This window comes from Protomyctophum parallelum (genome assembly GCF_964188405.1).
Source record: "Protomyctophum parallelum genome assembly, chromosome: 3".
Classification (NCBI taxonomy): domain Eukaryota; kingdom Metazoa; phylum Chordata; class Actinopteri; order Myctophiformes; family Myctophidae; genus Protomyctophum; species Protomyctophum parallelum.
Window position 1 is genome coordinate 8,340,462 of NC_139698.1, and position 25,007 is coordinate 8,365,468.

General features: G+C 43.4%; 1 protein-coding gene across 1 annotated transcript in view; it reads right to left on the bottom strand.

The window, feature by feature from the left end:
- Positions 1-961: 961 nt before the first annotated feature.
- Positions 962-25,007, bottom strand: part of itga10 (integrin, alpha 10) — a 144,473-nt gene continuing 120,427 nt past the window's right edge. Inside the window, exons 17-22 of the mRNA XM_083761992.1 lie at positions 9,709-9,822; positions 8,669-8,776; positions 4,821-4,934; positions 3,753-3,848; positions 3,515-3,628; positions 962-2,363 (exon numbers count right to left, since the gene is read on the bottom strand). Coding sequence (XP_083618118.1) covers positions 2,310-2,363; positions 3,515-3,628; positions 3,753-3,848; positions 4,821-4,934; positions 8,669-8,776; positions 9,709-9,822 — 600 coding nt within the window. The 3' untranslated portion in view covers positions 962-2,309. The remainder of the gene's footprint in view (positions 2,364-3,514; positions 3,629-3,752; positions 3,849-4,820; positions 4,935-8,668; positions 8,777-9,708; positions 9,823-25,007) is intronic.

Below are 25,007 nucleotides of genomic sequence, written 5' to 3' on the forward strand. Positions count from 1 at the left end.
AAAAACGTTTTTTGAATTTTTTTCAAAACCTCAAAAATGCCGTAAGATATGGGCTATTAGACCCATTTAGACGCACGTCTAATAGCCGGCTATTGCTCAGTGGGATGGTCAAAAATGATGAAAAACGGCATTCTATAGTAAGCCGTACGATATGGGCTATAGCCCATGGTCCAAAATGATGACGTTCTCTCTACCGCAACATATTACAAGTATAGCGGTGTATGAGAATGGGTGTTGCGGAGGATGAGAAACATTAGCATGTTTTGCTAACAACAGAGAAGCCTACATACTTACACCTAGCAACCCCATTCTAGCCTACTTAGGTTCATCTTACGGTGGACATGTTTGCCTGAAAAGGAATATTTGAAATGTTTCATAGTTTTAGAAATATAGTGCTTTCAAATTTACAATGGGGCTCAATGGCAGACATTGGCACGTCAAAAATCACTTTCACCTAGAAACTCCATTCACACTTTTTATTATTCAGCTTACTGTGGAGACACATGCTGGAACTTTTTTACTTTGAAATGTTTTATAGTTTGAGTTATTTAACTTAAACGCCCAATGCATTCTCTATGGCAATAGCACAAACTTCGGCATGCTACTAGTGCTACATACTTAAACCTACGAACCCCATTCTAGCCTACTTAGGTTCATCTTACGGTGGACATGTTTGCCTGAAAAGGAATCTTTGAAAGGTAGTTTTAGAAAGTGCTTTCAAATTTGAGACATTTATAATGGGGCTCAATGGCAGCTCTATGGTACGTCAAAAAGTCACTTTCACCTAGAAACTCCATTCACAGTTTATATAATGGCCATGTTTGCCTGAAAAGGAATCTTTAATGACAGTTAAAATGATGAACAACTTCCTTCCTTCCTTCCTTATTGCCCTTGCGTTTTGACTGGCCTACACACTAAACATTCCTGATCAATTCCAATCAACAGTATACCACAAACGACACGCTGGAGTAGGGGCTTTATTATTTTAAATCACATAAACAGACACACAAAATTAAAACCCTTTAACGTTTTAACTTTACATTTCAACAAATACAAAAACAACAGAACTGTCGAAGACAGAATGAAAATGTCAAACAGAATGTCAAACCAACAAAGGTTGGTTGATACACTTAAAAAAAAAAAAAAAAAGTTATTATTTACATATCCCGACCTGAAAACAATAATGTTTAGTGCATTTCTCCAGGACTCGTAGTGCCCGGTGTGGGCTGTAACAGTTGTAATGTCTCACAGGTTTTTAAAGTTGGGGGCCGCAGCACCGGGGGCTCTGGCTATAACCGGGGGCTCTGGCTATAACCGGGGGCTCTGGCTATAATCGGGGGTCCTTGGCATGTTAATATTTGTGAACCCCCATGTCTAACTTTGTAGTGGTGGTCCCGATTCTATAGACCAGGTCTCTGCAGGGTGACTTTGTCCAAGAAGAGGTGGATCCATATAAGGCTCTTTCAGATGAACCTACTGTATTTAGAGCTGTTGTAAGTAACCTACACCAGTGGTTCCCAAACGTTTTCGTGCCAAGGACCCCCAAATTGACACTAATTAGCCCGCGGACCACCTTTAGAAAGTATACGCCAAGGACCCCCATGAGAGAAGATTTTTGAGTGATTCTCAATCCGTTTAATTTCAAGTCATGCATTAATTAGTCTACGGACCCCCATTTAATGGCATTTCTATCTCTGGGACCCCAATTTATATTGTAAAATAACAATTAATTTAACTCAGAGTGTACAAATCGAACCAAATTTGGTTCCAGTTGTGCACTCTCAGAGTTACAGACCCATAAGGGTCCATTTGGTTCCAAATTATCATCGAGCTGGGGTAACCCCTGGAACTCCCTCAATGGCCCCTGGGGGTCCCCGGACCCCACTTTGGGGACCATTGACCTGTATGTTGTTATACCTTTCAATGGAACATTGGGGTTGACACTAGTAGCACCTCCTGAGCCCAGGGCCCAAATGACAGGTTCTGAGAGCCGGGCCGTTACACGACGCGGCATGGTTCACTCGGTTCTTGTAGTCGAGAAAGAACCGGAAAAGTCTAATAGATATAAAAGCACAGAAAGGACAGATTAAGCGCCATACGTCTGTCTTCACAGTCCCCTATACTTCTCTTTGTGTCCTGAGCATTGCTATAGATAGACGGAAAGGTCCAGTCCATGCGTTTATTTCTACGGGCGGGACTCCCATCTCTCTGGTGGTGGTTGTTGTTGTTGTTGTTGTTGTTGTCGCAAACCTCAAACCACAGAAAGACGAGTGTTGTCACGGTAACAGTAGGAGATGCAGTAGGAGGGGCTAATCTTCGTGGTCTGCGTCCTCTGGTCTGTTTTTCCGCATGAAGAAGCCAAGCTGGTGGAGGGATAAATTAATTAACCGTGTTATACAAACGACATTCACTTCCTGATAAGGCTGACATATTGTGTCAAAGGCCACAATTATTGTTCATATAGTTCTGAAGCGATCCTGAGACCAATTTAATCTGGAATTCTACTATCCCTGATCTTTAAAAGTATCGTAAGGAGGCACGAGGATATTTTAGTTACTGGTTACTTTGTAGATTTATTATTATTACAAAGCATACATGACTAACCACTTCAGCCCTATATTTAACCCACGGACACTAAACCATCACTAATCACGGGTATATTTTACCCAATGTAAAATATTCCAAAAGAATATATTTCTCATCAAAATATATTGAAGTACAGCAATACATTTCAACTTGAGGTATTTCATTGTGTGTGTGTGTGTGTGTGTGTGTGTGTGTGTGTGTGTGTGTGTGTGTGTGTGTGTGTGTGTGTGTGTGTGTGTGTGTGTGCGTGCATGCATGCTCCTGTGTTCCTATAGGAATCTTTGGCTGTAAACCAGTCGTTCTCAAACGGTGTGCCAGAACACTGTTCTCAAACGGTGTGCCAGAACACTGTTCTCAAACGTTGTGCCAGAACACTGTTCTCAAACGGTGTGCCAGAACACTGTTCTCAAACGTTGTGCCAGAACACTGTTCTCAAACGTTGTGCCAGAACACTGTTCTCAAAAGTTGTGCCAGAACACTGTTCTCAAACGTTGTGCCAGAACACTGTTCTCAAACGTTGTGCCAGAACACTGTTCTCAAACGTTGTGCCAGAACACTGGTCTCAAACGTTGTGCCAGAACACTGTTCTCAAACGTTGTGCCAGAACACTGTTCTCAAACGTTGTGCCAGAACACTGTTCTCAAACGTTGTGCCAGAACACTGTTCTCAAACGGTGTGCCAGAACACTGTTCTCAAACGGTGTGCCAGAACACTGGATTGCCGTGAAGCAGGTGACAGAGACACCCGCAGACACATCAAACAATTGATGTTTGTATGACGTTCTTAAATCCACATCGCGAACATTGCTATAGACAGATGGAAATGTGCTCACTGTTCTTGGAATACTTTAAGCCGAATTCTGTATAGAATGTCCAGGTATTTGAGAAGTGTCCGATGGTTACGGATGTTTACTGTAACATTACGTTACCTTCCAGAGTATGAAGATGATGAGGGCCAATAGCAGCAGGCCTCCAATGATGCTGCCAATCAGAATCCACAGAGAGATGGGAATGGACCGTCCCTTCAGCACCTCCAGCACCGTCTTAACCAATGAGAACGACAGGAGAATTACAAATTGTGCTTTGGAAAAGGTACACGCACACGCACACGCACACGCACACACACACACACACGTTGCCGTAATGTCGGTCTTTGAACATTCCTACCTCCCTGACGATGGGGCCTGAGCCCAGGGTGATGACACTGGACTCCTGGGCAGCGAGCTGATATGTTCCCACTATCCTCACTGCCTTGTACTTGGCCTGGACGGAAGAGGAACACAATGAACCACATTAAGATCCGTTTTTTTATCAAATAATGAGCTTGTATATCGGCTATGTTTTGAATAGCCGACCAGCCATTGTCTGCTTATTTCTTCGTCACTGCAAATTTCACTTGTTTACCCTTTATAAAGGTGTACACCAGGGGTGTTGTTGTTTACCCTTTATAAAGGTGTACACCAGGGGTGCTCAAAAGGTAGATTGCGATCTACCAGTAGATCACAAAGGCTGTACAGGTAGACCACATGACATGGCCCTAAAGAATATTTAATTTAAATATAAAAATATATATTTTTGACACTTGAAATAAGGTGACTTGATTGATTGACATCAAAAGGGCCTATGTCAGCTCAACCCACAATGCAATATTTTGTTTTCACGAGTGTTGCTGTGCACAAAAACTTCTGTAAATTAAATACAAAAAACCCTACCTATTCCATTTCTCCCCCTGCATTTCCCATTCCAAGTGCATTTGTCTTATATCAAATGGCAGCTCCGCTATTCCAAAGCCCCCTTGGGTACATATTTAAACTATTTTCAACAATGGTTTTCGGTGGGTAGATCTTGTTGAGAAGGTAATTTTGAAAGTAGCTCTCAAGTAAAAAAAAGTGTGGGCACCCCTAGTGTACACAGTAGGGACACAGTGTCCCTTTATAAAAGGGACACAAGGAAGTGAATGGTGCGCGCACACGAAACAGGTTGGGCGGGGCGTTCGTACGTACGTGCGTGCGTACATACATGTGTGTGTGTGTGTGTGTGTGTACATACAGTATGTCTGTGTGTCTGTGTTGTAAAACTTGACATGTGTTTGTGTGTGTGCATACGTATGTGTGTGTGTGCGTAAGTACGTGTGTGTGTGTGTGCAGACGTACGTGTGTGTGTGCATATGTACGTGTGTGCGTGCGTGTGTACGTGTGTGTGTGTGTGTGTGTGTGTGTGCGTGTGGTATCTCACCTTCCTGAAGAACTCGTCGTGCACTCTGCGGCTGATGCGTACGAGCGCTGTCTGACCTCTCAGCAGCTCCTGCACGTCACACACCACCTCCGTGCACCACGATCTGCTGCAGTTCTACACACGCACGCACACAGTCGCAGACAAACACACACACCAATATCATAAGAAACATCTGTACACCACAACCTGCTATACTCGGGTGGAAACCTTGTACTGTCGGTCCAAAACGATATAACCTATAAAAGCACAGGTGTGTGTGTGTGTGTGTGTGTGTGTGTGTGTGTGTGTGTGTGTGTGTGTCTGTGCGTGCGTGCGTGCGTGTGTGTTTGTGTGTGTGTCAGTCAGTGTGCATCATGTGCTCGGGGTGTAAAAAAAAATCGAAAATCGCGATTCTCATCATGAATGATTCAAACTCGACTCATAATTTATTAGGAGTTTTCACTATACGGGCCTATATGGTGTTTGTGATATGAAATGTAAGCTTAACCTAATCACAGTAAACCTGATCATGGCTTTAGTCATTTTCAAGTGACTCCAGTCAGACAGACACACACGTCAGCTGAGCTGAGGTGTGTCTGTCAACGACCCTCGTTGACAGACACTCATTAAAGCCCTGGCATTAAGCTTGGTGCCCTCCCAAAGCCCTGGCATTAACCCCCACCCCGACAAGCACTTGGAATTGTAGGAGTTGAGGCCTACTGTAGAAAGAAATATTCCATTCACACTCTCTGTAGTAGTCTTAGGAAAGTTGAGGGATTTCAGTTCATTTCATTTGGACGGAAGCTATGCCGAAAGGTAGCCGTTTGAAGTAATAAATAACGCCCGAGTCAAAGGGTGCAGATGAAGACAGCTGCACAAATTGGCGTTGTTGAGGCATACATGGCAACAGTTTGTGTCGCGTGTGCTTTCACTAAGATATAAGACGATTGAAAATGGCTGTAGACGTTGAGAGAGAGAAGAGATCGACAGACAGACAGACAGACAGACAGACAGACAGACAGACAGACAGACAGACAGACAGACAGACAGACAGACAGACAGACAGATGTTGTCTTGGAGTGTTTCCAAAGTAGGAGGACTAAAGCAAGTCAATTGTGCTGCTGTAGCAGTGGGGAACAAACTGTATTCCTTTGGAGGATATTCTTATGGATATCCCGACAACAACATGGATCAGATGGATGTCCATGTCTTCAACACAGTGTCTTTACGCTGGAAGAAGTTACCTCCTGGAAGAGGAGAACGTCACCTGGAGGTTCCATCCATGTGCTCGTCGCACACAGCTGTGCTCATAGAAGATACAGTCTACATCTGGGGAGGGTTTCCTTACTACAATGTACTTTATGCATTTGATGTTGACGCCCACAGATGGTTCAAACCCAGGGTTTCCGGGACTGTTCCAGAGGGGAGGAGAAACCACTCAGCCTGTGTTTTGGGGAAGGTCATGTTTATCCATGGAGGATATACCCTGCATACTATATGTACTAATGACATGTACAAGTTGGACACCACTACAATGGAATGGTCTTTAATTAATGCCAGAGGAACACTGCCACCTGTTTCATGCAATCACTCTGCCACAATCATCGGGACAAAGATGTTTGTATTTGGGGGCTACGAGGATGTGGTCTACAACGACCACAGCACCAGAGTGTTTGACACACAGACCAACTTTTGGATGAGCACACCGTCTGCACATCTTTTTCCAGAAAGACGCTGTGGTCATTCAGCCTTTGCCTACAAGGGAGAGTTGTACATATTTGGTGGCTTCTACTGGAATTCAACTATCAATTCTTTGTGGAAATTCATCCCAGAGAGCTTCTCCTGGAAGAAGGTTGAGCCCAAGGGGAAAGTTCCATGTTCAGTGTATAAAATGTGCTGTTGCATTGTGGGAGACCGTATCATCCTCTTTGGAGGAAAGAAAGGAGCCCCCCACCCTCTCTCTGATGAGCTGTTCATCTTAGACTTGAGTCCTAGTCTTAAGACGTTATGTAAGCTAGCAGTCATTCAGTATGTTCTGGACCAATCAGAACTCCCAAACGACATCAGGTGGGAACTGGCAGCCATGACCACGCACCAAACGTCATTATACACAAATTTACGTCATATTTGGCAGACATTTTACCAAATTTTCAAAGGCAAATATTGAAACTCATATAGGAGGGGCTAGCGCCCCTCAACAACACCTCTGCCAATTAATAGAAAACAAGACAGTCTTAGGTCACATTCACACCAGAGAGCTTTGCTGCGATTAAAACGAATCCTGCTGCACATTTTCAGAAAGTGCACTTCGTTTGGCAGGTTTGAAGGCTCATTCGAATCCTAATGCGTATCAATTCTACTCCGAGCAAAAACGGGGGTTTCGCTTCGCTTCGCACTTGATTACGATTCGGTGCAGGTGTGAATGCAATCCGCAGTAAATAAAGGAAATGAAGCAAACAATGTGGCGGGTGAGGAGCTGAACACCGTTGGAGACGGACAAGGCATATTTTACGCAGCGCAAAGATGTCCCGTTACCGTGGATAGACGTGGTCTTCAAGTTTTTTTTTTATAATAATCAAATACAAAATGAGTCCATATATCTGCAGTGGTAGAGATATATTCTAATTCATCAAATGTATGTTTGAGCTCATCTTCCATTTTAGAATACCGGTATTCACTTTTCAGGTATTTGGAAAATGTATTTCTGCACATTGGCCCTGCTTTCACTGGTATTTTGCTGACCAGTGCTCTGAAAGGAACAGGCTCCACCGTTGAGAGGGGAAGCATTTCCTCAACAACATAGGCTACCTAGCAATCATTTTGTCAAGTTGACTCTTGATGACATGCTGCTGTGGCGATTTAAAATCGATCTTTGTCTGTTTTGGTGGTGCACATTGGTCCATGTGAGGGAGCCTCATGGACTGATTTAAGATGCTTTCTTAGATTTGCACCTCATGTTTTTGTCGTCCTTTACCCGCAAGTACTCAAAATAATGCTTGTATTTCCAACCCACAAAGCATCACTCGCTGTTATCCGCATTTGCCATTGTAGCGTGTGGTAATAATGTTCGTTCAACCGGCGTTTTATGTGTATGCGTTACAAGGGTTTATGTGTCTGTGACGCGACTCTGTGTTTATCACAGACAAAGAGTAAGACCCGCCCTACTCTGTCAAACTGTCTCCGATTGGCTTACCCTAAAATCTGGCCCTACGTTAGCCGATCATTAACCTCTTCTGCGACGTGCTTTGTTCATGTTAGGGTGAGAGAAGCCATGTGGGCTCAGAGGCTATAGTATGAGAGCACAAACGAAACTGTCAACACAGTCTGTACAACACAGAGAGCGCTCTCTCAGCAGTCAGCACAGAGACCAGACTTTTCACTTGGATCACATAAGTTGACATAATAATAACGCCATAACGTGGGTAGCACACGCACAATAACTATAACGCCGTTATGGAATGGGGAAATGTAAAGTGTTAGGTTTAGGTTACAAGTTATTGCAAAAAGTAGTTTCGTTAGGTAACGTAAGGTGATGTAAGGGCGTTAGTTACAACACTGATTATAGCCTACAGAATATTCTGTCTGTCTGTCTGTCTGTGCGTGCCGTAAACATGGAGTGCTGTCACTGTGTGGGGACTGGGGAGTAGGGACTTTCATCTCGATAAACTTGTAAACATTTTGCGCTGCTGTCTGTTATATCAGTGCGCTCAGCGCTGTGCCTCCATGCCCAAAAGAACAGTGCGTGGCTGCGTGCGTATAGTGAGAGAGCGAGAGGGGGGGGGGGGGGGTCCAGTCCCAGACGGCACGACACATGTCTCACCAGTGTGTCAGTGTGTGTGTGTGCGTGCGCGTGCGCGTGCGCATCTCACCAGCGTGTCAGTGTGCATCATGTCCTCCGGGTGGAGCAGGCGTACGTCTCTCTGTCTGCTCTTCAGCTGAGCCGGGTCACTCACAATGCTGCAGTTCACCCCAGTAACCTGCAGGGGGGGCAACAGGGTTACATGGAGGCAGCATGCACTCCCCAGCCCAAAACAAATGCACCTCAAGCCATCCATCCATCCGTCCGTCTGTCAATCCATCCATCCATCCATCCATCCATCTTCGGCTAAATGGACGTGTTCTAGGTATGAGATACAACCTTATAAATGACGTCTCTGTTGGGTGTCCCAAAAAAAAAACTGTTTGGTCAGGCCTGGAGTTTATGTATTATTTTCTTTTTTTAACCCATTCTGACCGGGCACCCATTTTGGTGTCGGCATCATGTTATGCTTGAGCTATTTAAAAATAGCAGATCTACAAGCTCATATCGCGCCACCGAGTGGCGCGATATGAGCTTGTAGGTCTGCTATTTTTGAAAAATCGAAGAGCGACTGACATTTTTAGAATCTGATCTCAGGTCAGAATGGGTTAATCAGACCAGTGTGTGTCCAGTGGAAACCTCGTATGAATCTGATCTCAGGTCAGTAGTAAGCTGTAGTTATTGGTCCGGAACCAAATCAGACCGGAGTGATGTGCAGCCGTATGCGGCCGCTAGAGGCGGGATCAACGCGAGACTCATGACATATTGAAGCTGTGCCACAGCAGCGCAAATGTAAACACAACCTATAACAAGACTACAACAGGAGGAGGGAACTTGTGAACTCAGGTTAGATATGTCCCCCCTCCTCTCCGCCAAGGAGGAGCGGTGCACCAAATCATTGTGGTCATTGTAGGAATTCTGCAATCCATGAGTGGAGAGGGAAGTCTGGAGCTCTCTGCATGGTGGAGCTGTTGCCCCCCGCGACCCGACTACGGATAAGCGGTTGAAGATCGATGGATGGATGGATGTTCTAAGTATAATGTACTGGTTAACCGTAGAAGACATTTTTTAGAATCTGATCTCAGGTCAGAATGGGGTTAATGTACTCACGTTGTAGGAGAAGACCTCGGTGACGTTCATGAACACTCGCCCTCCGGCGGCCACCGACGGGAGGAGGATCCTCAGCTCCAACTTACTGACCGAATAACAGCCCAGGTTCTGCAACTGCACGCACACACACACACACACACACACACACACACACACACACACACACACACACACACACACACACACACACACACACACACACACACACACACACACACACACACACACACACACACACAGAGAGAGAATGACTCCAGCCGTACTAACAGCCCCTCGTGTTGTTGTTCCCTTCAGTGTGGAAGTGTTTACTAACAGCCCATCGTGGTGTTGTTCTCTTCAGTGTGGAAGTGTTTACTAACAGCCCATCATCCTGTTGTTCTCTTCAGTGTGGAAGTGTTTACTAACAGCCCATCGTGGTGTTGTTCCCTTCAGTGTGGAAGTGTTTACTAACAGCCCATCATCCTGTTGTTCTCTTCAGTGTGGAAGTGTTTACTAACAGCCCATCGTGGTGTTGTTCTCTTCAGTGTGGAAGTGTTTACTAACAGCCCATCATCCTGTTGTTCTCTTCAGTGTGGAAGTGTTTACTAACAGCCCATCGTGGTGTTGTTCTCTTCAGTGTGGAAGTGTTTACTAACAGCCCATCATGGTGTTGTTCTCTTCAGTGTGGAAGTGTTTACTAACAGCCCATCATGGTGTTGTTCTCTTCAGTGTGGAAGTGTTTACTAACAGCCCATCGTGGTGTTGTTCTCTTCAGTGTGGAAGTGTTTACTAACAGCCCATCCTGTTGTTCTCTTCAGTGTGGAAGTGTTTACTAACAGCCCATCCTGTTGTTCTCTTCAGTGTGGAAGTGTTTACTAACAGCCCATCGTGTTGTTCTCTTCAGTGTGGAAGTGTTTACTAACAGCCCATCCTGTTGTTCTCTTCAGTGTGGAAGTGTTTACTAACAGCCCATCATGGTGTTGTTCCCTTCAGTGGGGAAGTGTTTACTAACAGCCCATCGTGGTGTTGTTCCCTTCAGTGTGGAAGTGTTTACTAACAGCCCATCCTGTTGTTCTCTTCAGTGTGGAAGTGTTTACTAACAGCCCATCGTGGTGTTGTTCCCTTCAGTGTGGAAGTGTTTACTAACAGCCCATCCTGTTGTTCCCTTCAGTGGGGAAGTGTTTACTAACAGCCCATCATGGTGTTGTTCCCTTCAGTGTGGAAGTGTTTACTAACAGCCCATCATGGTGTTGTTCCCTTCAGTGTGGAAGTGTTTACTAACAGCCCATCATCCTGTTGTTCCCTTCAGTGTGGAAGTGTTTACTAACAGCCCATCGTATTGTTGTTCCCTTCAGTGTGGAAGTGTTTACTAACAGCCCATCGTGTTGTTGTTCTCTTCAGTGTGGAAGTGTTTACTAACAGCCCATCATGGTGTTGTTCCCTTCAGTGTGGAAGTGTTTACTAACAGCCCATCGTGGTGTTGTTCTCTTCAGTGTGGAAGTGTTTACTAACAGCCCATCGTGGTGTTGTTCCCTTCAGTGTGGAAGTGTTTACTAACAGCCCATCATGGTGTTGTTCCCTTCAGTGTGGAAGTGTTTACTAACAGCCCATCATGGTGTTGTTCCCTTCAGTGTGGAAGTGTTTACTAACAGCCCATCATGGTGTTGTTCCCTTCAGTGTGGAAGTGTTTACTAACAGCCCATCGTATTGTTGTTCCCTTCAGTGTGGAAGTGTTTACTAACAGCCCATCGTGTTGTTCTCTTCAGTGTGGAAGTGTTTACTAACAGCCCATCCTGTTGTTCTCTTCAGTGTGGAAGTGTTTACTAACAGCCCATCATGGTGTTGTTCCCTTCAGTGTGGAAGTGTTTACTAACAGCCCATCCTGTTGTTCCCTTCAGTGTGGAAGTGTTTACTAACAGCCCATCATGGTGTTGTTCCCTTCAGTGTGGAAGTGTTTACTAACAGCCCATCGTGTTGTTTGTTCCCTTCAGTGTGGAAGTGTTTACTAACAGCCCATCATGGTGTTGTTCCCTTCAGTGTGGAAGTGTTTACTAACAGCCCATCGTGGTGTTGTTCCCTTCAGTGTGGAAGTGTTTACTAACAGCCCATCGTGGTGTTGTTCCCTTCAGTGTGGAAGTGTTTACTAACAGCCCATCCTGTTGTTCCCTTCAGTGTGGAAGTGTTTACTAACAGCCCATCGTGTTGTTCCCTTCAGTGTGGAAGTGTTTACTAACAGCCCATCGTGGTGTTGTTCCCTTCAGTGTGGAAGTGTTTACTAACAGCCCATCGTGTTGTTGTTCTCTTCAGTGTGGAAGTGTTTACTAACAGCCCATCGTGTTGTTCTCTTCAGTGTGGAAGTGTTTACTAACAGCCCATCGTGTTGTTCTCTTCAGTGGGGAAGTGTTTACTAACAGCCCATCGTGGTGTTCTCTTCAGTGTGGAAGTGTTTACTAACAGCCCATCGTGGTGTTGTTCTCTTCATTGTGGAAGTGTTTACTAACAGCCCATCGTGTTGTTCCCTTCAGTGTGGAAGTGTTTACTAACAGCCCATCGTGTTGTTCCCTTCAGTGTGGAAGTGTTTACTAACAGCCCATCGTGGTGTTGTTCTCTTCAGTGTGGAAGTGTTTACTAACAGCCCATCGTGGTGTTCTCTTCAGTGTGGAAGTGTTTACTAACAGCCCATCATCCTGTTGTTCTCTTCAGTGTGGAAGTGTTTACTAACAGCCCATCGTGGTGTTGTTCCCTTCAGTGTGGAAGTGTTTACTAACAGCCCATCCTGTTGTTCCCTTCAGTGTGGAAGTGTTTACTAACAGCCCATCGTGGTGTTGTTCCCTTCAGTGTGGAAGTGTTTACTAACAGCCCATCCTGTTGTTCCCTTCAGTGTGGAAGTGTTTACTAACAGCCCATCGTGTTGTTCCCTTCAGTGTGGAAGTGTTTACTAACAGCCCATCGTGGTGTTGTTCCCTTCAGTGTGGAAGTGTTTACTAACAGCCCATCGTGTTGTTGTTCTCTTCAGTGTGGAAGTGTTTACTAACAGCCCATCGTGTTGTTCTCTTCAGTGTGGAAGTGTTTACTAACAGCCCATCGTGTTGTTCTCTTCAGTGTGGAAGTGTTTACTAACAGCCCATCGTGGTGTTGTTCTCTTCAGTGTGGAAGTGTTTACTAACAGCCCATCGTGGTGTTCTCTTCAGTGTGGAAGTGTTTACTAACAGCCCATCGTGGTGTTGTTCTCTTCAGTGTGGAAGTGTTTACTAACAGCCCATCATCCTGTTGTTCTCTTCAGTGTGGAAGTGTTTACTAACAGCCCATCGTGGTGTTGTTCTCTTCAGTGTGGAAGTGTTTACTAACAGCCCATCGTGTTGTTCCCTTCAGTGTGGAAGTGTTTACTAACAGCCCATCGTGGTGTTGTTCTCTTCAGTGTGGAAGTGTTTACTAACAGCCCATCATGGTGTTCTCTTCAGTGTGGAAGTGTTTACTAACAGCCCATCATGGTGTTGTTCTCTTCAGTGTGGAAGTGTTTACTAACAGCCCATCGTGGTGTTGTTCCCTTCAGTGTGGAAGTGTTTACTAACAGCCCATCGTGGTGTTGTTCCCTTCAGTGTGGAAGTGTTTACTAACAGCCCATCGTGGTGTTGTTCCCTTCAGTGTGGAAGTGTTTACTAACAGCCCATCGTGGTGTTGTTCTCTTCAGTGTGGAAGTGTTTACTAACAGCCCATCATGGTGTTGTTCCCTTCAGTGTGGAAGTGTTTACTAACAGCCCATCGTGGTGTTGTTCCCTTCAGTGTGGAAGTGTTTACTAACAGCCCATCGTGGTGTTGTTCTCTTCAGTGTGGAAGTGTTTACTAACAGCCCATCATGGTGTTGTTCCCTTCAGTGTGGAAGTGTTTACTAACAGCCCATCATGGTGTTGTTCCCTTCAGTGTGGAAGTGTTTACTAACAGCCCATCATGGTGTTGTTCTCTTCAGTGTGGAAGTGTTTACTAACAGCCCATCATGGTGTTGTTCCCTTCAGTGTGGAAGTGTTTACTAACAGCCCATCATGGTGTTGTTCTCTTCAGTGTGGAAGTGTTTACTAACAGCCCATCATGGTGTTGTTCCCTTCAGTGTGGAAGTGTTTACTAACAGCCCATCGTGGTGTTGTTCTCTTCAGTGTGGAAGTGTTTACTAACAGCCCATCATGGTGTTGTTCCCTTCAGTGTGGAAGTGTTTACTAACAGCCCATCATGGTGTTGTTCCCTTCAGTGTGGAAGTGTTTACTAACAGCCCATCATGGTGTTGTTCCCTTCAGTGTGGAAGTGTTTACTAACAGCCCATCGTATTGTTGTTCTCTTCAGTGTGGAAGTGTTTACTAACAGCCCATCGTGTTGTTCTCTTCAGTGTGGAAGTGTTTACTAACAGCCCATCGTGTTGTTCCCTTCAGTGTGGAAGTGTTTACTAACAGCCCATCATGGTGTTGTTCCCTTCAGTGTGGAAGTGTTTACTAACAGACTGCTTGCCTAAATATGTCCCAAACCGCCCGCTAAGGTCTTCCACTGCTGGCCTGCTCGCTTTGCCTAAAAAAATGGCAACTAAAAAATACGGGGAAGCAGCTTTTTGCTTCTACGGGCCATCGGCATGGAACAAGCTCCCTCTGTACCTTCGTCAGGCAGCCTCTGTAGACATTTTTAAAGCTCAGCTCAAGAGGGGGGGGGGGGGGGGGGCTACTGTGTGTGTGGTGAGAAAAGGGCTACTGTGTGTGTGTGTGTGTGTGTGTGTGTGTGTGTGTGTGTGTGTGTGTGTGTGTGTGTGTGTGTGTGTGTGTGTGTGTGTGTGTGTGTGTGTGTGTGTGTGACTGGTTAGACTGGTTTGATCACAATGACACACATGCCAATTCACTACAAGATATTCCAAATACCACAGATATTGTGTTCATCAATGAAATTAGAAAACCTGGCACTATCTTTGAAATAGGCTGCCCATTTGATTTATATATGGACACTTGTTTTACATCCAAACGTATGAAATATCAGCTTTTGGTGGAAGGTATTATGGCCTTGGGATATAACTGTCAGCTTATTGTCCTTGTATTTGGAAGTCTGGGCCATGTCCATGAACTCAGGGGTCTGCAATTGGGTGGATTGCAAAAGACACATGCAAAAAAGCTGGCTGAATACTGTTTTGTCTCAGCTATTATGGGCAGTCTGTATCTGGAGAAGGTGTTGTTTCATCTATCCCTATAGGTGGTTTAAAAAAAACAAAAAAACATCGTGTGTACTGTGTGTGTGTGTGTGTGTGTGTGTGTGTGTGTGTGTGTGTGTGTGTGTGTGTGTGTGTGTGTGTGTGTGTGTGTGTGTGTGTGTGTGTGTGTGTGTGTGTGTGAAAGACTGTTACTGTGGACGACACACTGATAAATTACACTTTTACAACAGGGTCCACCATGTTCAATTCATCAGAGTTGTGTGGGCCATGGTGGAAAGTATAACTAAGTACATTTACTGAAGTACTGTATGTATACCTCAGTACAGTTTAGAGGTATTTGTACCTTACTTAAGTTGAGTGTCACATTTTCAGTACTTTTACTTCTACTCCACTACATCTCAGAGACAACATTTTTACTTTTACTTCACTACAATAATTTGAAAACTTTATTCTAGTTACTTCCTCCATCAAATAACCGATTCATTCATCCAAAGCAAACTTTTTACTTTTGCTTTGGACTAGATTCATATTATGTTAAATATGAAGCTTACAAAGCAATCTCACCAGTTTCTTTCTATAGTAGGTTGCACAGACTCCATGCCAGGGAGGAGGAGGGAGGGGTTTGTGAGGTTGTGATTGGTTGAGAGATGGTTCCACCTCTCTCTAGTATGAGGAGAGTTGGTGGGTCTGTGTCAGTTCTCCACAACTTAAATAGTGATCTGCCAAACGGATCATTTCAGTGTGTGAGCGATTCGGTTCACGATCATGGCAATGATTCGATTCACTGAGTCGATTCACGGTTCACGGTTCAGTGGCGCTTCCGGACCCTGCAGCGAGCACTGTGACTGACTGACTGACTGACTGTACTGTCTGTAGCAACACTGACACTCACAGCAGCACACTCAGCTGCAGGCGTCGGTGTAACTCGGGCCAGTTGAATCAGTTGTGGACCACAACTGATTCAATACAAAGCTTTGAATGAGAGAAGACGTCTGCGTATTGTTTCATATATTCTCCCCTGTTTCCGGGTACATCAGTTCTCCACAACTGCTCCAGGATATCAACCGTTTCTGATCAGATCTGACTGTGGACTCCAGACTTCAGCTGAAGATGAACTCTATCAACCTCAACTCTGCTGAACAGCAGGAACCCACAGACCATGGTATGTTACTCGCTCTCCTTGGTATTTCCACCCCTGTCATATTATTGATAATTAAAACACAGCATTCTCAATATTCATTGTATTCTCAATATTCCACCTTTTATCACGCTAGAATAGAAGCATTATTTAAAAGAACACTTCACCACTTTTCAACTTATCTTCATATAGTTGGTCCTCACTAAAGATCATGATAAAATAGCACAATTTTTTTCTACTCGGTCTGTGTCTCATAGGAGGGCTGTGGGCAGATCAGAAACCAGTCTGTGTCTCATAGGAGGGCTGTGGGCAGATCAGAAACCAGTCTGTGTCTCATAGGAGGGCTGTGGGCAGATCAGAAACCTGTCTGTGTCTCATGTGTGTGTGTGTGTGTGTGTGTGTGTGTGTGTGTGTGTGTGTGTGTGTGTGTGTGTGTGTGTGTGTGTGTGTGTGTGTGTGTGTGTGTGTGTGTGTGGTGAGAAAAGGGCTACTGTGTGTGTGTGTGTAAAAATAAAAATAGACTGGTTTGATCACAATGACACACATGCCAATTCACTACAAGATATTCCAAATACCACAGATATTGTGTTCATCAATGAAATTAGAAAACCTGGCACTATCTTTGAAATAGGCTGCCCATTTGATTTATATATGGACACTTGTTTTACATCCAAACGTATGAAATATCAGCTTTTGGTGGAAGGTATTATGGCCTTGGGATATAACTGTCAGCTTATTGTCCTTGTATTTGGAAGTCTGGGCCATGTCCATGAACTCAGGGGTCTGCAATTGGGTGGATTGCAAAAGACACATGCAAAAAAGCTGGCTAAATACTGTTTTGTCTCAGCTATTATGGGCAGTCTGTATCTGGAGAAGGTGTTGTTTCATTTATCCCTATAGGTGGTTTAAAAAAATAAAATAAAAAACATTGTGTGTACTGTGTGTGTGTGTGTGTGTGTGTGTGTGTGTGTGTGTGTGTGTGTGTGTGTGTGTGTGTGTGTGTGTGTGTGTGTGTGTGTGTGTGTGTGTGTGCATGCGTGTGTGTGTGTGTGTGTGTGTGTGTGTGTGTGTGTTGTTGCAGGCCGTTTTGATTGAAGTATGTATTAACAGTTTGCAGAATGGATATATATATGCTTTTATTTCACATGAAAGCACAACTCAACACAAAGACTGTTACTGTGGACACTGATAAATTACACTTTTACAACAGGGTCCACCATGTTCAATTCATCAGAGTTGTGTGGGCCATGGTGGAGAGTATAACTAAGTACATTTACTGAAGTACTGTATGCAGAGCCGAAGAGTTTGATCAATCCTCAAGGGCCCCCCCCCCCCCCCGCCCCCCCCCCCCCCCCCCCGCAGCCCCGCCTCCCCGCACTCCCCCCCCCCCTCCCCCGCCGCAGCGCGGAAAAAAATAAGTTGTTTTCGCTGGTACTTTTAAAGCAGCTTCTATAGGCCAATGTCCAAGCCAAGGTGAGGACTTTCAGGACTATATTATTATTATTATGAGAGAGAGAGAGAGAGAGAGAGAGAGAGAGAGAGAGAGAGGGAGAGAGGGAGAGAGAGAGAGAGGGAGATATAGAGAGATACGGAGGGAGAGAGAGAGAGAGATCATAGGCGGCGGGTGCGTTTTACCTTTGGGCAGGCTACAGAACTGCGTTGGGGGGGACTGTCGCGGCTGAGCGAAGCGAGCCCGCCGCCGCGGATTTATTTATTTATTTATTTCCCAAATGGTCTAAAAATGAGTTCTTTAGCATACTTTTACCAATGAATTAGCCTATACACAGACAGCGACTGATCAGCCTATTTTGGACGATATGGGTCTTTTCTCGAGTCAGTGTGTAGTCTCACTAGTCTGTGGTTAGGTCTCTTTGGTGAATTCTTGATCAGTGTTATTGGGCGCGTTCGGAAATAGCGCACTGAGCTGAGCCCACTGTGCAATGCAAACTAATAGGCGAGTGTGCTCCGGTGTGGTATTTCCGAACGTGCCCTTTATGTCACGCCTCAAGAACAACTACAAAAGAAACCCGATTAGCACTTTTTAACACCTCTTGGACGGCCGGTGTCTCTCAAGACAGACTGTTGCCTGAGGAACAACAGGGGAGGCGCTGTTTTCCAGAATATTTGACGATGGGATTCTCAGATTGCCGGCGGAGAGGTCCAAAATGTTCGGAATTCCCAGTAAATGTAAAATGTCCACGAAAATCTTCATGGGGGCCGAAAGGGGCCCTAGGATTCTTCATGGGGGCCATGGCCCCGTGGCCCCCACAGACTCTACGTCGCTGACTGTATGTATACCTCAGTACAGTTTAGAGGTATTTGTACCTTACTTAAGTTGAGTGTCACATTTTCAGTACTTTTACTTCTACTCCACTACACTGACACTCACAGCAGCACACTCAGCTGCAGGCGTCGCTGTAACTCGGGACAGTTGAATCAGTTGTGGACCACAACTGATTCAATACAAAGCTTTGAATGAGAGAAGACGTCTGCGTATTGTTTCATATATTCTCCCCTGTTTCCGGGTACATCAGTTCTCCACAACTGCTCCAGGATATCAACCGTTTCTGATCAGATCTGACTGTGGACTCCAGACTTCAGCTGAAGATGAACTCTATCAACCTCAACTCTGCTGAACAGCAGGAACCCACAGACCATGGTATGTTACTCGCTCTCCTTGGTATTTCCACCCCTGTCATATTATTGATAATTAAAACACAGCATTCTCAATATTCATTGTATTCTCAATATTCCACCTTTTATCACGCTAGAATAGAAGCATTATTTAAAAGAACACTTCACCACTTTTTTAGTTGGTCCTCACTAAAGATCATGATAGAATAGCACAATTGTTTTCTACTCGGTCTGTGTCTCATAAGAGGGCTGTGGGCAGATCAGAAACCAGTCTGTGTCTCATAGGAGGGCTGTGGGCAGATCAGAAACCAGTCTGTGTCTCATAGGAGGGCTGTGGGCAGATCAGAAACCTGTCTGTGTCTCATAGGAGGGCTGTGGGCAGATCAGAAACCTGTCTGTGTCTCATAGGAGGGCAGATCAGAAACCCCTCCACCAGTGACATCATCAATGAGCAATCCAAGCTAATAGAAACGTATAGCTTTCTATTCCTGAAAAGTTGCAATGCACAATAATAACAATCTAAATATATTTTTCAAAAGAAAAATGTTTAACGATGATGTCACTGGTGGACGGGTTTCTGAATTCCCCACAGCCCTCCCATGAGACAGACCGAGTAGAAAGAAATAGTGATATTTTATCATGAACATTAGTGAGGAGTGAGGACCAATTACCAGTATATGAAGATAAGTTGAAAAGTGGTCCTTTAACCACTTGAACATAGCTTTGGTTATTAATAATTATAATTATGTGAAAATATTATAATAGAAAATATAGCTTAGGCTCATAATAAAAGTATGTAATTATATGTTATATTTAGCTACTTGACCCCATTTGTCTTAGCCTGACACTCAGTCGTAATTACTTGCGCAAGCAGAGCGCGCAAGTAATAGTTTCGCCCGGCTCGTACGCACCGTCCCAGCCAACCCGCCACTTTTGATGCGTATGCACCGTCCCAGCAAATTGTGCCTGCGGGAGCTAGGGGAGGGAGATTTCTAGGTAGACTAGGTAGACGACCGGTCCCGTGATTGGCTGGCTCCGGGCTCCCCCGCAGCGGATTGGCCTCGGCCCCTGTCTATCATTAAATGCAAGCCAGTCGGCCCGAGGGCTATTCCAACTAGTATTCTAATGAGTCGTTCAATCATTGGCCGAGCCAGGCCGATCGTCCTTCCAGGCTATGGGATTTTCTCTGGGAGGGATGGGGTCTAATCTCCTGAGAGTAGCCATGTTTCCCCTGCGGTCTATGGTAGTAGCATACTAGCACTGTCAATTAGCATCGAACGTTTGCGCTCGTTATAGCTAAATACGGTATTAAAAAATTATGAATTATGATCGAAAATCTCAGTTACAATGAAACTGAATGGAGTGTTGAGGTGTTTTTTTTACAGGGTAACTGTTCCGTTTTGGCAGTGTCAGACGATCCGCGATGTCAACACCAGTCACTCCGCCCAGTCAACCCCAGGCATGAAGCCTTCTACCCAGGCATAATTTCCTCTTTACGTCCCCTGTCTGTCTGGGACCATCAGACGTCCAATAGCTATAGCAATTATCACAATTTAAATAAATAAGCATATTGAAACTATTTCACATTAACAATGTTGGTAAAACTAAGATATTTGAGGGGAAATATATCATTTATATCCACATTCCTCTACCCTCCATCCCTTTAGTTTCCATGGTTATTGAGCCCTTCCTATATTTAATCTATACTAACCAATTATGGTAATATGAATTGTATGCTATTAATGCTATTAGTATAAAGAAGGAGCCTAATCTATTTTCATGTTTTTATAGCATTAAATACTATATATTATTTTTGGTATGTATTAGCCTGTTTATTTTCCATTGATATAATTTCACCATAATAGTATAATAATAATATAATAGTATATATCACCATAAATTTTAATATTAGTACATTTAAACAGAAGAGAGCTAATTTAATAACCAGTCACTTTTATTGTTTGCGCAGCGCAGCATAACAGATGTACAAGTTGTCGACACGGAATGGTATGTACCGTATGGTACACGATGTAAAAATTGTAGACAGTAAAATGACGATTTCCAACTACACTACAGTGCAATCGTGGCATTTCTCGCAGATTTGCGTGCAGGGGGGGGGGGGGGGGGGGGGGGGGGCTTGAGGATTGATCAAACTCTTCGGCTCTGTCCTAGGGTGACCAGATGTCCCTCTTTGCGTGGGACAGTCCCTCATTTCCAAGACTTTTCAGGCGTCCCACAAATTGAGACCCTGTCCCACATTGTGACTGGCAGGCAATTGCATTAATGTTCAAATGCAAGTTAGTCCCATGAGCCTTCTGCTCTCTCATTGTCTCTCCCTGCAAGTGTTTTAAGCATGTTAAAATAGCATAAAAATAAAGCATGATTTTTATGATAGCCAATATTGGGCCTATATGGTCGAATATTACATCAAGGCTATTAATAGCAACTCATGTAATAAGTTGCTAACCCGGTACTCCAGTATGGCTTGTGTGGGATAAGTGGTCCCCGTCCCACTTATCCCACACATGTGATACTTCTGTCCCTCAAATGAACAGTTTGGATCTGGTCACCCTACGATGTCCCAATAAATAATTCGTTCTCAACATGTGGGTCCCCACATGATTTGGCGGTGTCACTTCACTGTCAGTGACAATTTAAGGACTTTTAAGACTTGTATAATACCTCAAAGGCTCTAAAAGAAAAAATACCATTACTGCATCAAAACATTCAAAAGTAATCAGCAAACCATGCTATAAAAAACTGGTTGGCCAGATTATTAAATCAACAATTGTGAAAATAGCCGTTCTACAAGTTCACAACAAGCTTGTAGATTGGCTATTTTCACAATATTGCCACAATTCAAATGAAATGGCAAATTGAAGTCAATTGAAATAAGAGAAATGCTTTTTAACCTTCAGATAATGAACGCATTTAAGTGAAAATATAATGCAATAGCATTTACATTTCATCTCCAGGTGTGGTCATTCTATGACAGAATGAAAAAGCTAAAGCATAGCATTTACATTTTCAAATTGGCGTGTGTAGGCCTACTATTTGAAAATGATAATGCAATGCTATTTGCTTTTTCATTTGGTCACACCTAGAGATGAAGCAAAAGCAAATCACATTGCATTTTCCTTTCCTTTGTATTTCCTTTCCGTACACATGCCAATTTGAAAATGAATCTACACCAAACAAGTGATCTGCAAGCTCACAACACATCACACTGCATAACTGTGTTATTCACATGGAATACACATGTAATTCCCTTTGACCTCATGGGGTCATTGAGGGAGTCACCAAGCTAGATGTGACTGTAATGCCCCTGACCAATGAGTAGTGGTCAGGGTGGGCTACATGGGGGGGGACCCCTTAATTTAGGCGTTTCGCCAATAGCGTCCAGGAGGGATTACCCTCCAATACGCCTCAAACCCGGACCAGATTACATGGTGTGTATATGTATACATGTAACTAGCTCTCAATGATGACGTAAGAAATATGTGGATTAAAGGACCCAATGCCAGAGTGTAATTGGTTTTCGAAGGTGTCGTAATGACGATATGTTTTAGTGTTGGGAGGATTAAAGGTAATGCTCCTGTGTATACATGTATGTAATCTGGCACCACTGCCGTATCAGGCACAATTTGCTGGGACGGTGCATACGCATCAAAAGTGGCGGGTTGGCTGGGACGGTTTTTGGCGCAAAGTAACCACAGTATACCGCTAATCAATTTACAAATTACATATATATATAGTATATGTATAACTAGCTCTCAATGATGATGTAAGAAATATGTGGATTAAAGGACCCAATGCCAGAGTGTAATTGGTTTTCGATGGTGACGTAATGACGATATCTTTTAGTGTTGGGAGGATTAAAGGTAATGCTCCTGTGTATACATGTATGTAATCTGGCACCACTGCCGTATCAGGCACAATTTGCTGGGACGGTGCATACGCATCAAAAGTGGCGGGTTGGCTGGGACGTTTTTTGGCGCAAAGTAACCACATTATACCGCTAATCAACTTACAAATTACACATATATATATATATATATATATATATATATATATAGTATATGTATAACTAGCTCTCAATGATGACGTAAGAAATATGTGGATTAAAGGACCCAATGCCAGAGTGTAATTGGTTTCCGATGGTGACGTAATGGCGATATGTTTTAGTGTTGGGAGGATTAAAGGTAATTCTCCTGTGTATACATGTATGTAATCTGGCACCACTGCCGTATCAGGCACAATTTGCTGGGACGGTGCATACGCATCAAAAGTGGCGGGTTGGCTGGGACGTTTTTTGGCGTAATGACGATATGTTTTAGTGTTGGGAGGCACTGATTGACATATACGTCACAATCCAAAGTCGTCACTTACATATTCATTACAACATTATGTTTCTGGAGTCTATAAAAACAACGGTAGTGTCTAAAAAGTAAATCATAAAGCTTTATTCTAGACAGAGACGTATACCAGTAAAAACCATCAGTCATTTTCTAAGCAAACGAAGATTGCACAAGGGTTAAATAAATTGTCTTACCCAGGAGATTCCTTAACTTTCCCCGAGAGAAGTTACGATACGCGCTGTGCACCAGAGACGAGGAGTTACGATACACGCCTTGCCCCAAAGAGGAATTAAAATACCCACCCATCTGTATATCCTTAAGCAGATATACCCAGGAGAGACAAGATACCCACGCCGTGCACCAGAGACGAGGAGAGGAATTAAAATACCCACCCATCTGTATATCCTTAAGCAGATATACCCGGGAGAGACAAGATACCCACCCCGGAGAGGAATTAACATATCCACCCATCCGTATATCCTTAAGCAGATACCCGCCCTGCCCAAAAAAATGTGAAAATAAATTGTCTTACCCAGGAGATTCCTTAACTATCCCCGAGAGAAGTTACGATACGCGCCGTGCACCAGAGACAAGGAGTTACGATACGCGCCTTGCCCCAAAGAGGAATTAAAATACCCACCCATCTGTATATCCTTAACCCTAATTTAAAGATCCTACCCAGGATTAGACTATCACCCAGTGCATACAGCGTCCCCGGGTAGAGAAAATATCAAAGAGCGTGGAGTTATAGAACAGAAGATATAGTTACATGCTAAACATAGTTAAAACAATGGAACTATCTACAGATATACCTTCAAATAAAAGGATTAAGAAGAACCCTATGAACGTAATTACCATCTCAGAATTAAGTTCAGTATCAGATCGTGAAAGTTGGACAATTCTAGCACAAGTAATTACTAAAAGTGAAGAACGTAAATACGGTAACGGAGTATACTTCTTCTTTCAAGTTTCAGACAGTACAGCAACAATTAAGGTAGTAGGATTTAATCAAGAATTAGTAAAGTATTTTAATTTGATTCAAGTAAACAAGAGTTATTTCATCACTGACGGGCAATTTAAAGACATAAATCCAAAATATTGTAATGGACGCGATAAATATGAAATTACACTGAAAGCAAAGACAGAAATTACTCTATTTGGTGAAGAATTAGATTTTTTGATACCATATTTTACTTTCACCAAGGTAGCTGATATACAGTTTTTAAAAGAAAAGTCTGTTATAGATGTATTGGGGGTTTGCATTCATTTCTCAGAAGTAGAGGATGTTGTTACACATATTGGACCACGTAAAAAAAGGGAATTACAATTAGTGGATTCATCGAATAAAAAAATGATATATACAGCTTGGGGATATTCCACTGACATGGATACCATGTCTCCTTTCCCTATTTTAGTTTTAAGAGGAACCACCGTAACCAACTTTAGAGAGAAGCAGTTGACTAGTAATACAAGTAGGCCTACTATATTATATAGGGAGCTTAATATACCAGAAGTTCATGAATTAAGATTATGGTTTGAAACAGAAGGAAAAGAAAGAATATTAAGTGAGGAACCAACACATTTAAAACAGCTTTCTTTTAATATGAACAATGTAAATAACTTAGAGACGAAAATATTACATAGTTATTTTGGGAGGATTATTGAGTTTAAATTGGAAGATTCGCCGAAAGGTATATGTCGAACTTGTGATGATTCGGTCGTTCGACTCGCGAATAAAGATGACTTTTGTTTTTTGTGTGATTCAAAATCTGAGAATTTTAAATCAGGATTAAAGATAATATTAAAAACGCAAGATATAGTAATGGAAGATCAACAAATATGGATAAGTTGTCAACATGATATTGTTTCCAAAATGTTGGGTCAGTCAGAGGATTATTTGATTGAATTAAATATTAATAATAAAAACAAGTTTAATGAGCATCTAGATGAATTCAAATCAGAAATTGTTTTGTTTAAAATCTGCATGAAAATAGAGACAAATAACATTAAA